The sequence below is a fragment of the Phytophthora cinnamomi genome (assembly GCF_018691715.1).
Source record: "Phytophthora cinnamomi strain GKB4 chromosome Unknown Contig15, whole genome shotgun sequence".
NCBI classification, from domain to species: domain Eukaryota; phylum Oomycota; class Peronosporomycetes; order Peronosporales; family Peronosporaceae; genus Phytophthora; species Phytophthora cinnamomi.
In genome coordinates this window covers 577,087-597,190 of record NW_027150948.1, presented here as the reverse complement: position 1 = coordinate 597,190, position 20,104 = coordinate 577,087, and the positions used below count along the sequence as shown (strand labels likewise).

General features: G+C 47.4%; 1 protein-coding gene across 1 annotated transcript; it reads left to right on the top strand.

The window, feature by feature from the left end:
* Nucleotides 1-17,911: 17,911 nt before the first annotated feature.
* Nucleotides 17,912-18,736, top strand: IUM83_09551 (bZIP transcription factor 1; the record flags this gene model as incomplete). Its single annotated transcript, XM_067933998.1, has 2 exons — nucleotides 17,912-18,158; nucleotides 18,237-18,736. 2 exons carry the CDS (start codon nucleotides 17,912-17,914, stop codon nucleotides 18,734-18,736), a joined length of 747 nt encoding a protein of 248 aa, XP_067796954.1.
* Between the last annotated feature and the right edge of the window lie 1,368 nt (nucleotides 18,737-20,104).

Genomic DNA, 20,104 nt, shown 5'->3' with positions numbered 1-20,104 from the left:
CCGACCTGGACACCAGTGAGGAGCTGCTAGGATTGGTCTCTAGCCAAGGGATGGTGTTTGGCGTTGAAGGTTTTCGCGAGCACCGCTTCAACCAACAGCTCGATCGGTGGTGTCGTGGGTCGGCCTTCCGGCCATCGAGAACTCATGGGAGCACCTGGACACGATACTCCAAGGTGTGGCCGAGAAGGTTCGCAACTACGCAGCTGCCAGCGGAGACGACGGTCTGTTCCGTCAACCTGGGTAGCACACGAGGTATCTGCGAGCTTTGGGGGCAGTGTCGGCTAATTGTGTCAAGATCCCGATGCTAGTGGCAAATAGCAGCGGCCCAGAAGTGCACAGGCCAATGGCCGTGGCAGCGAGATGCCTCTCGCCGGTGGGGACTTTGCAAGTGTGCACTCTGAGTGCCATTTGCCCCGATCATGCAGCCCGCGTTGGTAGTGGGCGCTGGCACGCGCCCACAACTACGTGAAGGACACTACGACAGGCGAGTGAGCAGAGAACGTCGGGAGTAGTTTGCATATCGTTTCAATTTCCGCATTAATCAACTTACTTCTTCGGAAACACCCCGGATTTCGCGACTCTTTGCGTGTTACCAAGTGAATACCGAACCAGCGACTAGTGTTACCTCTACCCAGGGTTGCAAGATGGGAAGTGGGAATAAACCTTTATTCCACCCACCTACCCCAAGTCGTTTTTTGGGGGAAACAGTCATAGAACCCCAGCACCCATTGAAGAAGGGCTATGCATCAGTTTTTGAATGGATTTTAATGCAAATCCGTATAAAACAACGAGTCTCAGCAACATTCATTCGGTGTGAAAGTAACATCTAAGAAGTTCAGTCTTAACACATAATTAGCCAATATCATTGCATTATAGTGTATCAAGGGTTAGGTTGTGACTATCCAAAATCCCGACCTACCCAATCGTTTTGAAAAACCCACTATTTCCTACAAAAGTATGGGAATTTTTGTAACCTTGCCTCTATCGGTTATTTCCCATCGTACTGAAATGTTCATAAACCTGATCAGTTCGGTATATGATCACATCGAGAGCTAACCGTGACTCGCCGCTAAGCCGAGATATCCGATCCTGAATGGTTGGTGCCCAGCATCTGCCTTGGCACCTCTTCACAACATCAGGATTGACTTTACTGGGTCACTACACACTGAAACTGACCTTCAGCCATGCCAGGACTATATTGTTTTTAGTTAAAACGTAAAAAAAATCTCTTCACACTGAAAGTGTCGTGATCGATGAGCACTGAATACGCTGTTCACTGCGAACGGTCTTTGGCTCCGCGAATATGGTGTAACATAATGCAACATGTGTCAAATCGCCAATGCATCCACGAACAAGTCGTATTATATATAGGTAATAAATCTGACGACACCGTGCGCGTCAAAATTATAGGACCACCTCTATGCGATCTCATAACTCGACTATTTTTATCATTAGAAAGAACTGCGTGTTTGCACTTTATCTGGTAGCTCGCATACACGTGCAAGGTTGTGTAGTGTCTGTAGAATGAAGACACGGTTGGGGGAGCCTACAGAGCTCCCTGAAGGTATGACTAAAGTGTATTACAGTACTTGGTATTAATAAAAGCCAAAGTGGATAGGGCATTAACTACTGTACTTATAGTGTTGCGGCTCCTGCTAGCCAGTGAAGCCGCAGTTATCGGAATCTAGTTTGTCGCTCACAAGATATCAAGTTTGTCGTTATAATGCACTAGATTTCTGACTGGACATCAGCATTTCCGTTATGATGTCATCATGTTTTGCATTGTATGCAAGATTCGCAGGGGTAGTCATCACGCTTGCCGTGATTGACTGCAAACATCTGACGTTGCTGCTAGCTTGGACAGGAGGAATTAAGCTATTCAAGTATATTGGACTTCATTTGTTGCAACGTAAGTAGATTTATGTTACTACTTGTAGATTGAAGGCTGGAGATTGCCTCCTCAACAGGTCGACACAAATTAGGACCCAATACAAAATCCAACATGAACCGAAACCCCGTACAACGCGATATGACTAGAGATCTGCACCTCAAAATGATAAACATTGATCGAATTATTTTTGAGACCATGACTAAAATTATAGGGGCGGTCCAATGATTTTGACGCGTTCTATTAATACTCGTTCCTTGATTAATGATGATGGCGATCTGGCATCACTGCACAACGATCTCTCGACAAGAGTCAGTCTCTTGGGAAAGAATGTTCCTATCATGTATGAATACATATACCGTTGCTATTTCACGGTATTGTCAAGCATCCCACGAAATGAGCAAGAGCACTGTTGGCGGGAACGAGCACGAGCAGCAAAAAGCCTGCAAGCGCGCCTATCGGGATTTGAGCGCTCGCTATGATTTCGATTCGACAAGGGAGCGTCAATTCCCAGCTCGATAACTAGCAGAAGTTATTGGATAAAAATAAATTACTATACCGGGATTAGCTAGAATAGTGCAGGGCGTCAAAAGAGCGGTGCCTCCTCCTGCTCATTCCGGGCGTATTTACTATGGGAAGGTCTAAAACTTTTATCTATGAGCTCGCTTGATCGTCGAGAGCTCGTAAGTTGATTTGTTTTTGTTAGCTCGCTTGGCCCTGCTCGTGGGATGCTTATGTATTATTCCCAACATACTGATGATCAAGACATCACAGTGCGCTGCACTACTGCATTAATAACACATGAACTTTATCTATGTCAGCCTGTGTGTTGGTCAACAAAAGCAAAACAAGAACTTGGGTGATCTGCCAGTATGCATTGATCTCATGTTCTGCGAATAATATAATAATCCAATTTTAATTTAGAAAGGGAAATTCCAAATTACGTCAGTAATTTCGGACTAATTCCAGAATACGTCCATCTGGCGCATTTAACGGGAGAGCATGAAACGGCTAATATGAGCTGCATTCTGCACTCAGATAAGGTAATTCATCAAACCAGCGAAGATTGAGTGAGTGACGGGCTGTACCGACTCTCTAGCGTCTACTGTGCCACCAGCACTGCCAACACTAAGCCACCACATCTCCCTGTTCACTTTCAATTTCATCACCATCAGAACAGACCACGAACCTGCATCCCTTGTTTTTCAGCGCTGTTGCTGTCGCTGCAGTGTTCAGCTCGGTGGAGGCTATCGTTATTGATCACGACAAGGTGCAGCCGTTTGCTCAGCCGGACCCCGTCACCTTGTCCGAGAAAGTGGCCATCAAGTTCAAGCCGAGTCTTCTAATCGTTAAGGGGTGCCACCCGTACCCTGCTGTCAATGCTGCTGGTGATACGAGCGGAGGGCTGAAAGGAACGGGGAAAACCAACTGAGACTGTACTGGATCACCTCTGGGTTCGCGAGTGTATGGTCGTTCGGGTTGGTACAAGGATATTTGGGCCATAATGTACGCGTGGCATTTCCCCAACGAACAGGGCTACGGTGTTATCAAGGGTTACCGTCACAAGTGGTCTGCCGCAGTCGTGTGGCTCGACAACCCTGCTTTCGAGAAGCCAAAAATTCTCGCCGTGTCGACCATTGGCGCTAGCGGTGTGTATGAGATTACGAAGAATGGTACACCACCAGAGTGCGGCCGTTGGTCGTGTGACCCACCATTTGGTGAGTACATCAACGAGACGAGTCCCATGCTCGCATACGTGCGTCTACTGGACTAGCCTTGACTACAGTGAGGGGTCAAGGCGAATTCCAAGATCTCATTATGTGGGACCAGTTGACGGAGGAGGTGCGAAGCAGCCTAAGCACTGCAGACTTCGCACCCCCCTTCATCGAAAAAGCCTACAAACCAAATCTCGAGTCGGCTCGTCCGTTCTACTAGTTTCCTATCGAAAAAGTGCCGCTGCCGAGATACGTGCGTTCCAAGGCCTCTCGGGTAGTGTCAAGCGGAGAAGTGTCTACACCAAAATACTCGGATTACATAGTAGCATCCTGTCACATTGTGAAAACAAAGCCCACACACCATTTTAGGTTTTGGGTTTTGAGTTTGCGGTTTACTAACGAAATTACTGAATAACTTACATACCTTGTTTTTTATTGAAATCCTGATGGTAAAAATGACCCCGTTGTCAACTAATAAAAGCCGTCTATCAAACAAATCGCAAGTTTAACAGAATTCCCGTCCCTGACAAGTGAAATGGTTTGACGAAATCGGTAACTGCATTTTTCTTAACGTTAATTAAGACGTGCGCTTAGCTGGCAAATATGGTTTCTTCCTGTTAAAATTCATCAACATAATTTCAAATGTAAATGTGCAGATCCGCTCCTTACTCGAGCGATCCAACCATTTGATTCAGGAGAAGCGAGTTGTGTACTGTTGAGGTTAGGACTCGCCACACAGCCCTAGCCGAAGTACCGTGTGGACCCTTTATTCTAATACTGAAAGGACACGCGCAGTACAGTGACTCTAAACTTTGATGTTCTACGTCAAATGGTTGGTAGGCACGATATTTATCTGTGTTTTAGGCAACCGCATACTTTTCTCGAGTGAGCATCAAGACTAGCTCCCTGCTCCATAACCTACTTAATCTCACTCCTCTTTCCACCATTACGTCTACAAGTCCTTCTCTCAAGCGCTCATGCCTGCTACTTTAACAGGTCATGAGTCGCAGCCAAGCCTCGAGTGACGACTTCCCCCGACTTACCGGGTCAACAAATTTCGACCTGTGGAAGACCGGGGTGACGGCATCGCTTGATGGCAAGCACCTCCTCGGCTTTGTCACCAAGAAGGACTCCGACGGAGTGAGCGACGACGATGACGCCAAAGATGAAGATGGTTCGTCCGACAATGTTGAAATTTCCGACTTCGAAGACCCTCCCAAGGATTTTACGCCTGTCGGCTTCGACTCACGCTAAGAGAGCCGCGTCCAAGGTGACCGAATCGGTCCTCACGGATGGACAGAAGTCGCTGTACCTGTTCCACTTCATGCCAGCGTCGTGGGAGGACGATCTACGCATCTGGAAAGGAAACCGGAAGTACATCCCGTACGATGAACTCAAGAAGAGCCCCGAAAACAAGTACGAAAGATAGAGGCGCAAACAAGCTACTCTCTGGGGAAGGGTACTCCTGAAAGTCGAAGGACCACGGTTGAAGGTACACTTACTACACTAGAGCAACCAACACCACTTGTACGTCCTATGACGAAGTGTGCAGCTACTGCCAAAAGCCACGCCATCACATTCGACAATGACGTGGATTGCAGAAGGATCTCCGCGATGGCATTGTCAAGGCGGGCACTATTCTACCAGCAAATTTCGAGTTTCGCGGCGGAAATCCTCGCAGGTCCCACTCTTACGAACGACGTGACAACAATTCGAGTCGTGGCCGTGGATCATGGCAGAAAGGCGGTCGAGGTCGGAACAACGGCGATCGTGGCAGCAACCCTGGCACCATCGACAACAGACAACAACTGTCTCGCCGTGAAGAAGGATGCTATAGCTAATCTCGCCGTGATGAGGCTCGTATTGCGGTTGCCAGTGTCATGAAGCCGGCACCACCTGCCATCAGCCTCACCGCCCAACCAGCGCTAGCTTCGACTCCAACTGGACCATCGACTCATGGTGCACGAGCCACGTCACTCAGCATGCCGAATGGTTCGTCTCGAAGAATCCTGCCACCAGTTTCATCACAGTCGGCGGAAAATCCGAGATTCCAATTGAAAGAACCGACGATGTCGTGCTCCGAGTCACCGACTCAAAGGGACGCCACCGCCAACTCACGCTTCGTGACGTGCTCTACACACATCAACTGAAGTTCAACCTTTTATCGGTTCCTGCAGCAGTGGAGCACGACTTCCGCTTCACATCCCAGCGCGCCGTATGCACGGAGCAGTCGGACCAAAGGTTCAATGTCAAGGCAAAGAAGTCTACCAGTGCCAAGCTGTACCAGTTCACGGCCTCGCCGATCAAAAAGCAAGAAGTCCACGTGGCCATGTCAGGTAAGCCCACTGCTATTATGCTCTTGCACAAACGCCTAGGTCATCCTAACTTTTGTGTCTTACAAGCGCTGACTAAGGTTCGGGCGCTAAAGGGACTCGAAGGCACAGCCGTAGTTCCCCGCTACAATTTCGTTTGTTCTGCTTGTACTTATGCAAAGTCACACCGCAATGTATTTCATTCCAATATACATGTTGAGCGTGCTACCATGCCTCTACATAACGTTCATTCTGACATTTGTGGACCGCTACCTGATCCTAGTATCTGCGGGTGCCGGTACTTTGTTGTCTTTATTGATGACGTCACTCGCTACATGTTCCTATACCCTATCAAAGCACGGAGTTAGCTGTACGCCTGCTACGAAACCTTTCGGGTGAAAGCCTTGAATGTCGTCCGCTCACACACTCATACTCTTGAGTATACAGGTCCCTCAGAAGACAGGAATATTCGGGTACTTCAAGCCGACAATGCCAAGGAATATGAAAAACTTGGTCGAATTATCTTTACACGGTATGGAACACATGCACAATCCACAAATGCATACACACCACAACAGAACGGTTTGGCCGAACGACGAAATCTCACGATCCTAGAACGCATCCGTGCTCTCCTACTTGAGGCCACACTACCTAAGATGCTTTGGGCCGAATGTGCTACTCATTTCACTACACTACTTAACATGACACCGATCGAGAACACATATCAACGCACTCGTTACGAACCCTGGCACAACCGCGAACCCTGCGTGGAGTATCTGAAAGTATTTGGATGCGCACCATACGCTCAAGTGAATGCCATTTACAGGGACAAGCTCGATGCACGAGCTAAGCTATGCATTTATCTGGGTATTCTCGAACATAAGAATGGCTATTATCTTAGGGACGTAACATCCCATGCGATCGTCTACAGTCGCGACGTGGTCTTTAATGAAACCAGTTTTCCAAGGATTGGAACTGTTGATGATACCTCCGAACCACTACCACTACCGCCACAACTTGCCGCATTGACAGATCCAGCCCCATCGTCCACTACAGAAGAGACACCTGTAGAGGCGGAACTTACCCCGCAGGTCGGACCAAGTGACGAGGCTATCCACTTTCATCTGATATCGCATCGATGCCGAAACCGCTTCCATCACTGAGAAATGCCCTTGAACATGGCACAATAAGCTGTTCCTTTATGTCGGAGATCCCTTCTACTTCTCCACATCGCTCAGCTAAACGCCCTCGGTACGAGGATGAAATTCTCCTGACTGAGCTTAATTCTAAGGAAGCCTCCGAGGAAGCAGCAGAACGTATTCACTCATTTCTCAGCCTACTTGTTATCCGCTACGTGCCGGAACGCAAAACATATAAGCAGTAATGGCATCTTCATACGGGAATGAATAGCGAGCAGCAGCCAATCCGAATACCAGTCCCTTACGAAAAACAAGACGTGGACCTTGTCCCTTCGCCGAAAGGCTGGTGACTTCTTCAAAACCGCTGGGTCTTTGTTGTCAAGAATACTGGCACTGGCGAGATAGATAGATAGATAGATAAGGCCCGTCTTGTTATCAAAGGATTTTTTACAACATAATATTATTGACTACGACGACGTATTGTCTCCTGCCATACGGATGGAAGTGCTTCGCCTTCTGCTTAACATAGCTACGTTTCTTGATTATGAGATTCACCAGATGGATGTTAAACCTGCCTTTCGCATTGGCTTCCTATCTTAGGAAATTTACATGGATCAGCCGTAGGGATTCGCTGCCCCCGGTCAAGAACACTTGGTGTGCAGACTATTAAACGCCTCTATGGTCTTCAACAAGCATCTCGTATTTGGTATCAGACATTGTCTGCTTTCCTAGAGAGTGTCGGATTTCGAAAGTTGATGAAGGATCGCTGTCTTTTTTCGATATTTGATGGACAGGTCTGCTACATTGCAGTCGACGCGGATGACTTGCTTATCATCGTTCCCACGGTTAACCTCGTATGTCGTATTAAATCGGCCCTGAAACAGAGATTTCCAGGGGCACATTTAGGGGAGGTGAAATACATCCTCGGCTGGTCAATCGAACGAAACCGCAAAGACAAAACCATTCTCATTCATCAACGCAAGTATGCAACAAATGTCCTCGACAGGTTCAAACACCTCGCCAGATACCCAACTACGATGCCATCAGATCGTAGCATTAAACTCCCAAAAGCCATCTAGCTCACCACTCAAGAAGAGAGATAGGTAATGACAGATATTCCATACCGAGAAGTTGTTGGAAGTATCGTGTATCTCATGGCTGGAACTCGCCTAGATCTAATATTCTATATGCGCGAAGTCAGCCAATTCTTATCAAATCCTGGAATGGAACACTGGAAAGCAGCGATAAGAGGTCTAAAATACCTGTCAGGCACACCAGACCAAGGTGTACTGCTAGGTGGATCAACATCTATTGACGCCATCAATCTAGCTGAGTATCTGACAGCTTACACACACTCGGTCTATGCCAACTACCCTGACACTAACCGATTCGTTGGCGGATATGTTACGATGATCGGAGCAAGTCCGATATCACGGCTATTGAGAAAGCACCACACGGAAGCGCTCTCGATTACGGAAGCTGAGTATATTGCATTATGTCATTCATGCAAGAAGTCATCTTTCTTAAACTGCTACTCAAAAGAGCTTGGGTTTTCTACTACTAAAGCGACAGTTATTATGGAGGACAATCAACGCCGCATTAAGGTCGCTACCAACCCGGAACTACACGGAAGATCAAAGCACATTTACATCCGTTATCATTTTGTTCAAAAACAAAAAGGTAGAACGACACGAATTCAACGTTGTTTATTGCAATATCAAGTCGATGGTAGCACATATCTTTACGAAAGCTCTAGACAAGCATCAGTTTAAAAATAAATTTTGCGTCGTAATTTAGGTGTGCATTCACTTAAGACAGCGCCAATTAGCAACGCTTAAGACAACACGAGACACTAACTCAGTTAATCGTAGCACTTCAATGCATATTGAGTCTCGGGTTATACGTGAGCTTTCTCCTTATACTAGGTTTACTCACGATGCCGTCTAGATTTTACCCTCTCACGAGGTTTTCCTGGTACACAGTCGCCAAATACATACATGGATACATACATGAAGCAACAATAAAACTACTACTGATAATTATAGAATATAACGGCTTGATACCAGTGCACGCTATGATACCGGTCACAACGTCGCAACAACACAAGTGTACTCACCAAACAGCGCAAGCAGCAGTCGCAGGATCTACCGAAGCCCTCAGTCAACCACAATTGCACTACTCAGTGAAAACAGTGTTAGTTGCAGAAATCGAACCCGCAATGGCTGGACTGCGATCCAGACACGCAAACCATTAAGCTACGATTTGCCAAGCATAAAAGTGCTGGCTCAAATCGTCCGGATAGTACCCTGATAATGAGCCAGGAAGGCTATTCAGGTTTGGGCTCGCCACACAGCCCTAGCCGAAGTACCATGGGGACCCTTTATTCTAATACTGAAAGGACACGCGCAGTACAGTGACTCTAAGCTTTGATGTTCTACGTCAAATGGTTGGTAGGCACGGTATTTATCTGTGTTTTAGGCAACCGCATACTTTTCTCGAGTGAGCATCAAGACTAGCTCCCTGCTGCATAACCTACTTAATCTCACTCCTCTTTCCACCATCTCTTCTACAAGTCCTTCTCTCAAGTGCTAAAGCCTGCTACTTTAACATGTACTGCGCTTTCTTGTAGTTGGCTCAGGAGTTCTTGGAATAGTTCACTTTTTGGCTGACAAGGATCTTGTCCGACTTTGTTAAACATGTTCTTGATCTTTCTGTCATAGCTCGGAATCTCGTTCACGGCGGAAACGGCTTCTTCAACACAGTGAATCACCTGCACGCGATAAATCTGATACTTTCCACCAGGTGAAATTCTCTGAGAGATCTTCCATTGCGGGAATTTCTTCTTGATTGCGGCTTTCAGTGGGGATCACCGGCAAAACAAGCCCGCTATTTAAAAAGTTCTAAATGGCAATCGGTACTATGACCCCACAGTTGTGTTCATGTTATATAGTCCATTAACGATTTTTATTGCTTATGTTTTGTATACTTTTGAAAAACAAGTCCACCACTCACCGCCAGTTAAAGCATGCATTATAGCCAGTTGCTTCGCACTTAAGCCCACACAACCGAAGTTGCTTCATCGCGTTCACAAGGCCGTCACCCGTCGCCCCGCCGCCCGTAAAAGATGAACACCCCGTTCCAGTACCATATCGAGGACTCTCTTCGTACTCTCCCACGTCATGGAAGTGACATGGGACGAAGAGACCTGCACCCTCTGGTGCATGGAGATGAGTCTTATCGACAGGTTGGAACTCTGCTCGCTATGTGGAGCCTACATGAAGTCATCGTTTACGCGCAAGCGCTGGCGGTACTCTCGCCGCGCAGAGCACCCAGAGGGTTGAGAGGTGTCTCGTGAAATGCTTACTAGATCGTTTTCAAACTAGCGTTGGTAGTCGAAGTTGAAGGTGCATCGTCCGGTGCGGCTTCTGCATGCGGCTATCTCAAGGTCAAGTATCCGATCTAACGGACGTATGCGACGGAAACGCGTCCTACTTGGACGAGTACCAGTCTCGCACAGTACCTCCTAAGGCCACCTTAACCTAGGCAGTAGCTATAATTAGAAAGGAAGTTTTAGCTTGCCACAACATGTATATAACTGTGGATGTCATAGTACAGATTGCCATTTCTAATTTGGAACGTTCTAACTAGTGGGCTTGTTTTGCAGGCTGCCATCACCTGCCAAAACGTTGGTGTGAGCTATCCGCGGAACACAGGCAACGAGCGAAGGAAAGCCTCCTTGGAAAGTAAAAAAAGTCCTAACGTTACAACGTTCATAAGCGTGTCTTAGTATACATGTACGCCTACGAAAATCTGTCGCTCTAAGAAAACCATGGGTGTTTTTTTGACGTTGGTCCGTGTCTATGGTGTGTACACCTTGGAATTGATTGATGCATTTTATCAGTGTCCACAATGAATCAATAAATTGTCGGCTGATGCAGTTATTTTCGTCGCGATATGCAAATGCACGCATTTATCGACGGTAAAAGAAACTTCTAGCCTTCAAATCGCTCTTCTGCTGGTCCATTTTTTTAAGCATCCTATTTGTTAAATCCGAGAACGAGATCATCACTCTTAGTCATTTTTCAGATTTTTTAAATGATTAAAGAAGGACAGTCAATAGCAGCGCATTTCCCGTCGAACACAACAACCCGCGGCATTCGGCGCATCCATGATCTTGGTACAATGCCCAAATCGCTTGTTCAGAAGAATCGATATTGTCTCACATACTTTTTTCGTTGTGGAGGAAGTAGAATTTACTATAAAAAATGAGTTTTGGAAAATTAAGAAACATATGCCCTTGCAATATGGCAAGCATAGGGCAAAATACCGCGTCGCGCAGGCCATGGTAATCGAAGGTGCAACTGCAGATAGTATTCTAAGGCGAAATAGGCTACCCAGAACACTTGCTCCGAGAGAGTACACAGGTCGTCGACAGCAGTGAAAATAGCGGATGTGGACTAAAGAATCGAGGCAAGATTGGAAGTAGGTGTTGGAAATACATGCACTATCAAGTGCGTCGGTGCGGAAAGAGCTTGCAGGTGTGATTCCAAGTCTTGGACGCAGGTGGGAATTTGGACGCAGGACTCTTGGTACATCGGCGGGCAGATGAAACGCTCGAATTTTACGATCTCACCGACTGGGGGCGGTTGGTCTAGCCATCCCAATCGTGCAGAATGTGGACAACTGGATGTAAATGATGAAGACATCCGTCATACGCTGGATGAGCTCCATGTCGAGACCGAATTCCCGACGGTAGCTGATGTCACCACCGATAACGCTGCACCTGAACCTGCGAGTGCATCTTCAAGCGCAAATAAGCTGCGCGGTGGTGATGCACTGATAAATGCTAACAGTGAAGGTGATGCTTGCAAGGCGGGTTTACGCGCAGAGCAAAAGCGCGTCTTGGCGGAAGTCAGAAGCAGTGACTCAAGTGACGTTGGTGAGGATGAATATACTGGACACCCAATCAGCGCTGGTGCAATTCGGTGAGTGTTCGGTTCGCGCACGAAACAGAAAACGGGGGGGGGGGGGCGCTCGGTGCCACAGGAGCTAATGACAGCGTTTGCAGGATCAGCAACACTTATATTGGTAACGGCAGCAGCAAAAATGGTTATGCCAAGGAAGCAAAACAGCCTCCAGAGTGGTCGCACTGGAAGGTAGCCATCGAGAAAGAACTTGCTGATCTTCAGGCACACGGCACCTGGGAAGTAGTAAAAAACCCAGTTGGAGCAACGATGGTGTCCTCAAAATGGGTATTTCGTATCAAGTTTAACAGCAGAGGTGAACTTGAGCGTTTTAAGCGCGGCCCATAGCGCGTGGATTTATTCAGCGCGTTAGTGGTATCGATTTGTATGATACCTACTCACTGGTTCTCAAGATCACGAGCCTGCGTCTCCTAGCGGCTTCAGTAGCCGTCTGGCAACGCAAACTGCGTCAAGGAGGTGTAACAAACGCGTATGCCCACGCTGATCTCTACCGATCAGTACTGGTGAAGCCTCTAGAAGGGACAGTAAACGACGACGCGGTGACCACTTCTCAAGTCTCTCTATGCGCTCAATCAAAGTGGACTATTGCGAAATAAGCAGGTGCTGTCGCTGGGCTACACGAGGAACAAGTTGAATCCGTGCCTCTTCTCCCGTCGCCAAAATGGAAGTCTATCATTGCTGGTGCTTTACGCCGAGGACGTTGCCATTGTAAGTGAAGGTGAAGCCGAAAGTGATTGGGCTGTGGCCCAATTTGCCCGCAAGTTCGACGTTAAGGACACGAGTATCGCAGACTAGTGCCTGAGGATCACGATCAATCGCACTGGAGATGGTATCCTGGTGCACCAGCGTGACACTGTGGAAATGTTGCTGCGCGACATGGGAATGGCTGAGAGTAGATCCGTCCACATACCCATGGACATCTCGAAGGTCTTTGATGACGACTTGATGGTAGACCACACGGCCATCACGATAAAGACAATTGGGTCGCTCTTGTGGATCTCGAATTGCACCTGACCTGACATCACTACAGCCGTCAACTACTTGATACGGTTCGTTGCTCTCCCACGGCAAGCTCATTGACAAGCTATGAACGCGTACTTCGATGCCTTCCTGGTACGACTTCGTTTGGTCTGAAATTCAAGCATGGACAAGGTGTCAGCACCAAGCTTCTTGCGACTATCGACAGTGATGCAGACTGGACCGACGAAACGTCTGATGCCAGGTCTATCTCTGGTGCAGTGCTGATGACCAACGGCATAACAATTTCCTGGGTGGCAAAGAAACAGTCTTCTGTTGCTGTGCCTACCATTGAGTCGGAATATGTCGCAGAAGTCATGGCGCCTAAGGATACTGTCTGTTTGAAACAAGTGCTGGTGAGGCTGCAACTGTGGATGGCCAAGGATGCCGTCTAGCTGCAAGAGGACAATCAGTCCGCTATCAAGGCGACGGAAAATGAAGTGGCGAGTGCAGCAGCAAGCACATCAACATCCGTTTTCATTTCATCAGGGATGTGATTAGGCGTGGCGATTTGACGGTCAAGTACTGCTCCACAGAGCGGCAACTCGCCGACATCCTGGCCAAGCCACTCCAGCGCGTGTCGTTTGAACGCTTGAGAACTCAGCTACGCGTTGTTGAGCTGGTGTAGCCTTTGAGGGAGGCTATTGCATTTTGCAAAACCAAGTCAGCTCTTGGCGGAGTTCTGGGTGGTGATTGTGTGGTCGCGGACTTGACGATGGAATCAAGTATCGAGACGGAGTGCTTTCGTGGCAGTCACCGTGATGTTTCTGAAGATGACGCTAGCACACATCAAGTGGCGATGACTGGTACATCCGAACTAGCACAGTCGTTCAGGCTGGAAGAAGACCTGGCTGGTGATCGCGCCAGCAGCGAGAGTGTGAAGCGTCGTGCTTACATGTAAGCTAAGCTGAGTAGTGAGGCGGACTTCCGATTCTGTTACTTATGTGTGACACTTCAACCCAACTTTTAACCAATCAAATAATGTCATCATATAGTCGCAGAATTCATCTTACGTTTTTGCAAGCGATAATGCAGTATGAGGAGATATTAATACCACAAACACCACACATCCATGGCAGCAATAATAGTGGAATGGGCAAGTCCTGTGGTGTACCTGTATGACCTGTCCTACGGGTAAGGTAGGAATCACTCAAGCACATCCAAAACTTGTTCATGCCCGCTTAGACGCCCCAGACTGTCTCTCAGCATCTGCAAAACTGTGTTTGCTTGATAATAATACCAGTGCCATTCATTATCAAGACGTTAGAGGTGAGTCGCAGCTTAATGATAGCAGCTTTTCCTTATCGCTAGCTAGGATAATGTATTGTCGCGTTCACTAATTTTGCCACCCTATCAGGGCTTCTTAATCGGACATTGAGCATAATCACCATGGTGCTAAAATTAGATTATGAAACTGCAAAACGGACGTCGGTCCGAATAATTTTAGCAATCAGAACTACTTTAGATAGCAACATGCAACAGCTCCTCGCTGGTACATGTGGATACGGGCATTGTCCAACATCAGAATTGAGCGGGGTAGTGGCCAAGGATTCATAAACGGCAAAATCTTCGAGCGTAATACTTCGTGAAATGCTGCTCGGGTAAATGTGCCTTCAACATGCCCCCAAGCAAAAACCCAGTGATATCAGTTGCTGTCAGTAACGAAACCCGTTTTCCACGTGAAAATGGAAGCGATACAATCGCAGGTTGGCCACGAGGTGACCAGGCGTGTTGGCGCAGCATAGATCGCCCGTCCGTCGTGGTTTCATCGTCGAAAACAAGTTAGCCAGGACATGAGTAAAATGGAGCTAGTCGTACCAAGTATTGTTTTCGCTCTGCAAGAATACTTTCTCAAGCCCGCTTGGTTAATTTCTCCGTCGACAAGTCCAAATCAAAACGAAGCACTCGACATACAGTAGCATCTAAAACATTGTCAAGCTGGGGGAAACGTTCCGTGATGGACGCTTTTATTTTGAAGAAATAAAAGCAGGGGTGAGCTTTTACATAGTCGTCGACGAAGTCGAGTACTTCGAGAGGCCATCGAGATGTGCGATGCTTCTTTCTGATCTTCTTGTCAACATTACCAGTCGATTGAAAACGCAGTAGCCACCGCCGAAGAGTACGCTCTGCAATGCCGAGCACGACAGATACCATATGTACCGGAATGTCGTACGCATAGAGCAAAATAACAGCCCTCCACCATAAGTCTTCGGAGTAAGTCATTTTAAGCAAGAAAACCCGAATGGCCGGGTGATTGGCGGCATTCGGACTTTCTCGTCCTCTAAGGACTGCTAACTTGCCTCTAATCTGAGTTTTAACTTTAGCACAGGTCATAGCAAATCCCACCCTACACCTAGTCTCGCCTATCTTATTCCCGGTTTAAGACCTCGACTTGGTCAAAATGTGTGAAAGGCACAATAGCACATGGCGATATGTTCATTACTTTTTTCGAAATTTATTACGGAGCACGTAATTTATAATTACGCGGTAGTTTACGATACGTTGTATTGTGGTTTGCAGATATTTTGTGGCTCGGATTTAGGGCTTAGATCGATCTCTGAGATAAAATAATTCGAAGACATAAAAATGCGAGACGGTATCAACCTCCAGGCGTAGGTAAGCCGCACCACCTCTTCCTACTTAACATAATGGGCGCACCGTTGGTTCTCAGGACACCGAGGTAACGTCGCCGGCTACTGCTACTCCGGTATGGCTCTGTTGGACGTGTTTAATGGCTCGTTAGCTTCGTCTGTGAGTGCACGAGCGGCTCCTGCAACACTGCGCTTTCCGCTTCTCTGTGGCGTGAGCCAGAGGTCCGCCAATACAGTATGGTATTGAATTGGATCCACCGGCTGACACTAATAAAAACTGCAATTTTAAGCTAAACAATAATAAAAATTGCCGCAATTTATATTGTATTGGTACAGAAATGGTACAACTTATATCACTTTACAGAGGGATATAGCAGTTGAGATCGCAATTTTCAAGAGAGTAGGCTCAATCTAATGGTGCTAGCTGGGAGTTGAACGGCGCCATCAACAGGTTCAGGGAACCCCAGGCGCAAAACTGTCCTGATCCCGTCACTATTAAAATTAAACTCGGTTGATCGGCGATAGAGGTGCTGGTAGTGGTGTCAAATGAGCAGCTCAAACGGGGAATGTATGGGCTGATCGCACGCACACGTGGAAATAAATATCGTTCCGGAGGCGCATGGCTGTGTAGATGCGCCATAGAAGGATCTCACCAAAATGGCGCCATTCGTCATGGACATCGCGGTCGTACGGGAAGATCAGCAGCTTCCACCCCAGGGAGCATCGAAAATCTGGAGCCCATGGTTCTTTCACAACACCTGGACGAGGTCACACTCGAAGAAGCAATACGTAGCAGCCTCTATAGCCCGGCAGCCGGGGCGCACACAGTGTTGCGCCAGCGGTGATACTGCACTCAAGTGACCCTGGCCTATAGACTGGAGGTTTATTGGCTAGACTTTCGGTATTTGCCAGTGGGGCACTTTTACAAATTTATTGCCAATAATTGGATCAATTTTATATTGTATTGAGGTCAGTGGAGGCCAGTAATAAAAAAATATATTGAAAAACTGATTATTTATTGTGTTGCACTATTTTTTTCCGACCACTGGCGCGAGCAGCTCTCCGCTATGTAAGACCACATGTTGATATGTACTTCGCTACGATTTTACTTTAGGAAAAGCGTTTCGTATGAACTGCTGTAGCTCCTCTAAATAAAATGTAGGGTGGGCTTTCACGCACTTTCGAACACGGGCAACCACGGCACTCGGCCAACGCGACGAGCGGTTAGTTCGATCTCCTTCATCAACCATACCATCGGTCAAAAACAACTTGTACCAACGTTGCAGTGTGCGCACGTTAGGCCAACATATATCGCTAACATACTGCATACAGATTCCATACACACGCATAAGAAAAACAGCTCGCCAACGGTAGTCGAGAGAGTGCATGCTGCACTTGTGCACGATGAAGGTTTTCGGAAACTGCGGTGCTTCGACAGATCGGCAGCGCGATCTGCCGACCACTCGTCAAGTGTCCAGATGGAAGTGTCCAATTGCATATGTTATATTTATAAAGCGCGGCATTATAATCCGTACTCATCCATCGCGATTTCGGCCGAATTGCGTTTTTGGATCGGCAATTCGACCACAGATAGCGTAAATCGAGATCGATATCGAGGCTGGTGAAAATAAATTGGTCGAGTTAGTGGACATCTGTTTTTATATCGGGCGCCAGATATTATAACTCGGGCAAAACACTAGGTGAAAACGACAAACGCATTGCAAAGCATAATATTACGGGACGACTTACGCAAGGTAAAGTTTACGGGACGACTTACGCAAGGTAAGTTTACGGGGCGACCCGTCAACTAACAATTGGATTCAACAACGAATGGCCATAAGTGAGTAGGTGGTCTAGAGTCCAATAGAGTACGCACAAGAGAGTACGGACTTTAAGTTACAGTCACTTGTCATTCTCTTTACGAACTCAAGCTTCCACCACGTTACAGATAATTAAGCGAACGATTAATCAGTTATTCAATCATACAAGTTGCAGTAATGGACTCCAGGCACCTCTATCCTCCCAATATCTACGGTCTGAGTGACAACGTGATTGGCACTGTTCACACCATGTGGAATAATGGCTCCAGACCCCAGGAACGTAACATGCAAATGCAGCTGAGCAGACACGACCCTGGAACCTCTCAGCACAGGCGACTGGGCTGTGAGAATAGTGCGAGCATACTTCCAGGTGTACCATCGTGCGAACACACAAACCAAATCACCACGGCGGACCCAGTCTCGAAGTGGTCGGGCCAGCAGATCATGTCGACAAGCGTGACCAGGGCGCTCCAGTCAATCGCGATACTTCAGGCAAGTGGCATCTACCTCGATGCGAACCAGCAGCGCGCCATTATGGAAGACGTCCTGCGCAAGAAGGACCGCCATCGATTCCTCCAGGCATCGTACAAGAAGCAGAAGCAGATATCCATGGAGGAGGACGAGCAGCATGTTCGACGACTAAGGCACGAGATCAAGGAACTTCAACTCCAGGCTGAAGCTATCTCGTCTGGTACCCAGATAAAACTCAATCATGGGGCGATTGCGAAGAGATACGAACATCACTTTCGTTGTTTCGTGTCCGACGTAGTTCGCCAAAAGACCGCGGCCTTGGGTTTCCTGCTATGCATCATGGCACCAGATGCAGCGAGTAACCCAAGGTACGGCGCCGAGGCAGTACTCGAGAACTGGAGACGACTGTCAGAGTACTTCGGCGACATCCAGCTTGAAATCAGCGACCTGAGCGAGCTCGCTGCTGCCGACGTTCTAGTTGCTACTACCACTACCTCTATCGTTCTTAGTGATAAAACACTGCGGCTCGCATTCCCACATCTCAACAGCGACAGAGTGGGTGGTCTCGAAGGCGGTGAATGGTCGCCAACAGCAATCCAATTGCTTGGCAAGAAATTCGTCCTTCATGGCTCAATCCAATTCGACTTGGACTACGCAAGCAATCGAGTGACGCGGATTGAAACTCAAGCGGATATGCTATCCCCAATTCTTCACATATTGGGTAATTTGGAGAGCGTAGATCAAGTGTTTGATGGAGCTGTAGTTACTCCCGATTTCGGTATGATAGGGAAGGATTGAGGAATCAGGCTTACCTAGCAATAGTCTACTGTGTGTTGGCGCAATTCACTGCTGCGAGTCTTAAAATGCCTTCTGTTGGACATTCCGCTCCATGGGGGATGCTTTATTCTCATATAGGTGCTATGAGGCTTGTGCAGTCAGCTACCAAATACCGAATTACCAATGTTATCACATACACTTCAGTGTCCCAACATAGACCAAATATTTGATATCCTACCTATCGAAACCGTACGATTGAACGCAGGGAGGAATCAAATGGAGTCTATTGAATGTTAAACGCTGCAACATCACGGAACATATCGTCAACATCTTCGTCCAGGTTGAAAGCACCTAAAGTCTTATCTAGACATCCTGCACTGACCACTTCGTCCCGAATTTTCATGGATCTCGGGTGTTCGCTGCACCAGAGTTTTCTTCTTCCTCACTCGCATCAGGCCCCTCAATAAAACCGCATTTTATAAACCCTGCTGTATGGCGTTGCCATAACACGTAATTCGGTAAGGCCGTTCGTACTTAGTCGAACAAAAATCATTATCCTAAGCTTTCAATAGTCCTTGCGGGACACGACGGTGACCGAGGAAGCGTCAAGGTGTCAAAGTTATAACTCGAGATCTGACCTTCCCAAAAGCCCTATGACGCTTATAAACGTCTCCGTTTGGCATAGTACGAGTGTGATGGCTCCTTTCGACACCTTACACCAGGCCGATTCCGTGTGTTGCTACCCTTTGCCAATTTCTCGGTCATTGTTTAATTTACCTACACACTTGGTCGTGCTAGACCGAAAGAGGTGTTAGCTTCCACGTGCGAATAGCTCACCCCAATCAAACATTTGCCAGCGCAAACGGTAGGATACATTCACCGTTTAACTCTTTCGTGAACAAAGGGTGCATTTTGCTCCCTTTGGTGGTTGTGTCAAAAGCTGCGAGAAAATCGGCCATCAAGTGGGGCATTTTGCCCCCCCCTTGACAGAAGTTCAACTAAGATCTCACCCACTTTTATAACTGCCAATCAGAACTGGTATCGGTGCCCCAACCCTTCGATATATTACGATATGTGGCAAACACAACTCAAAATATGCACTTAAGTGCGAAATTTATCGAGATTACGTCAGCAAAACTCACTATAAGAACGAGTTTTTAGTGGCGACACGTACGTGGCACTTGTGTTCCCTTGACACCATCCCAGATGTATCCACCATACCCGTTACTTACCCATCAATTTCTATAGTGAAACCGAGACATTTGGCAGGATTTGCATAACTTTTCTATATTGCGAGTCATGGGAACGTCGTTCACTTTCCAAGACGACCAAGAGCTCGTCCAACTTGCCCGTGCCTACATCGATGAAGGGTCAAGAATATCGTGGGCC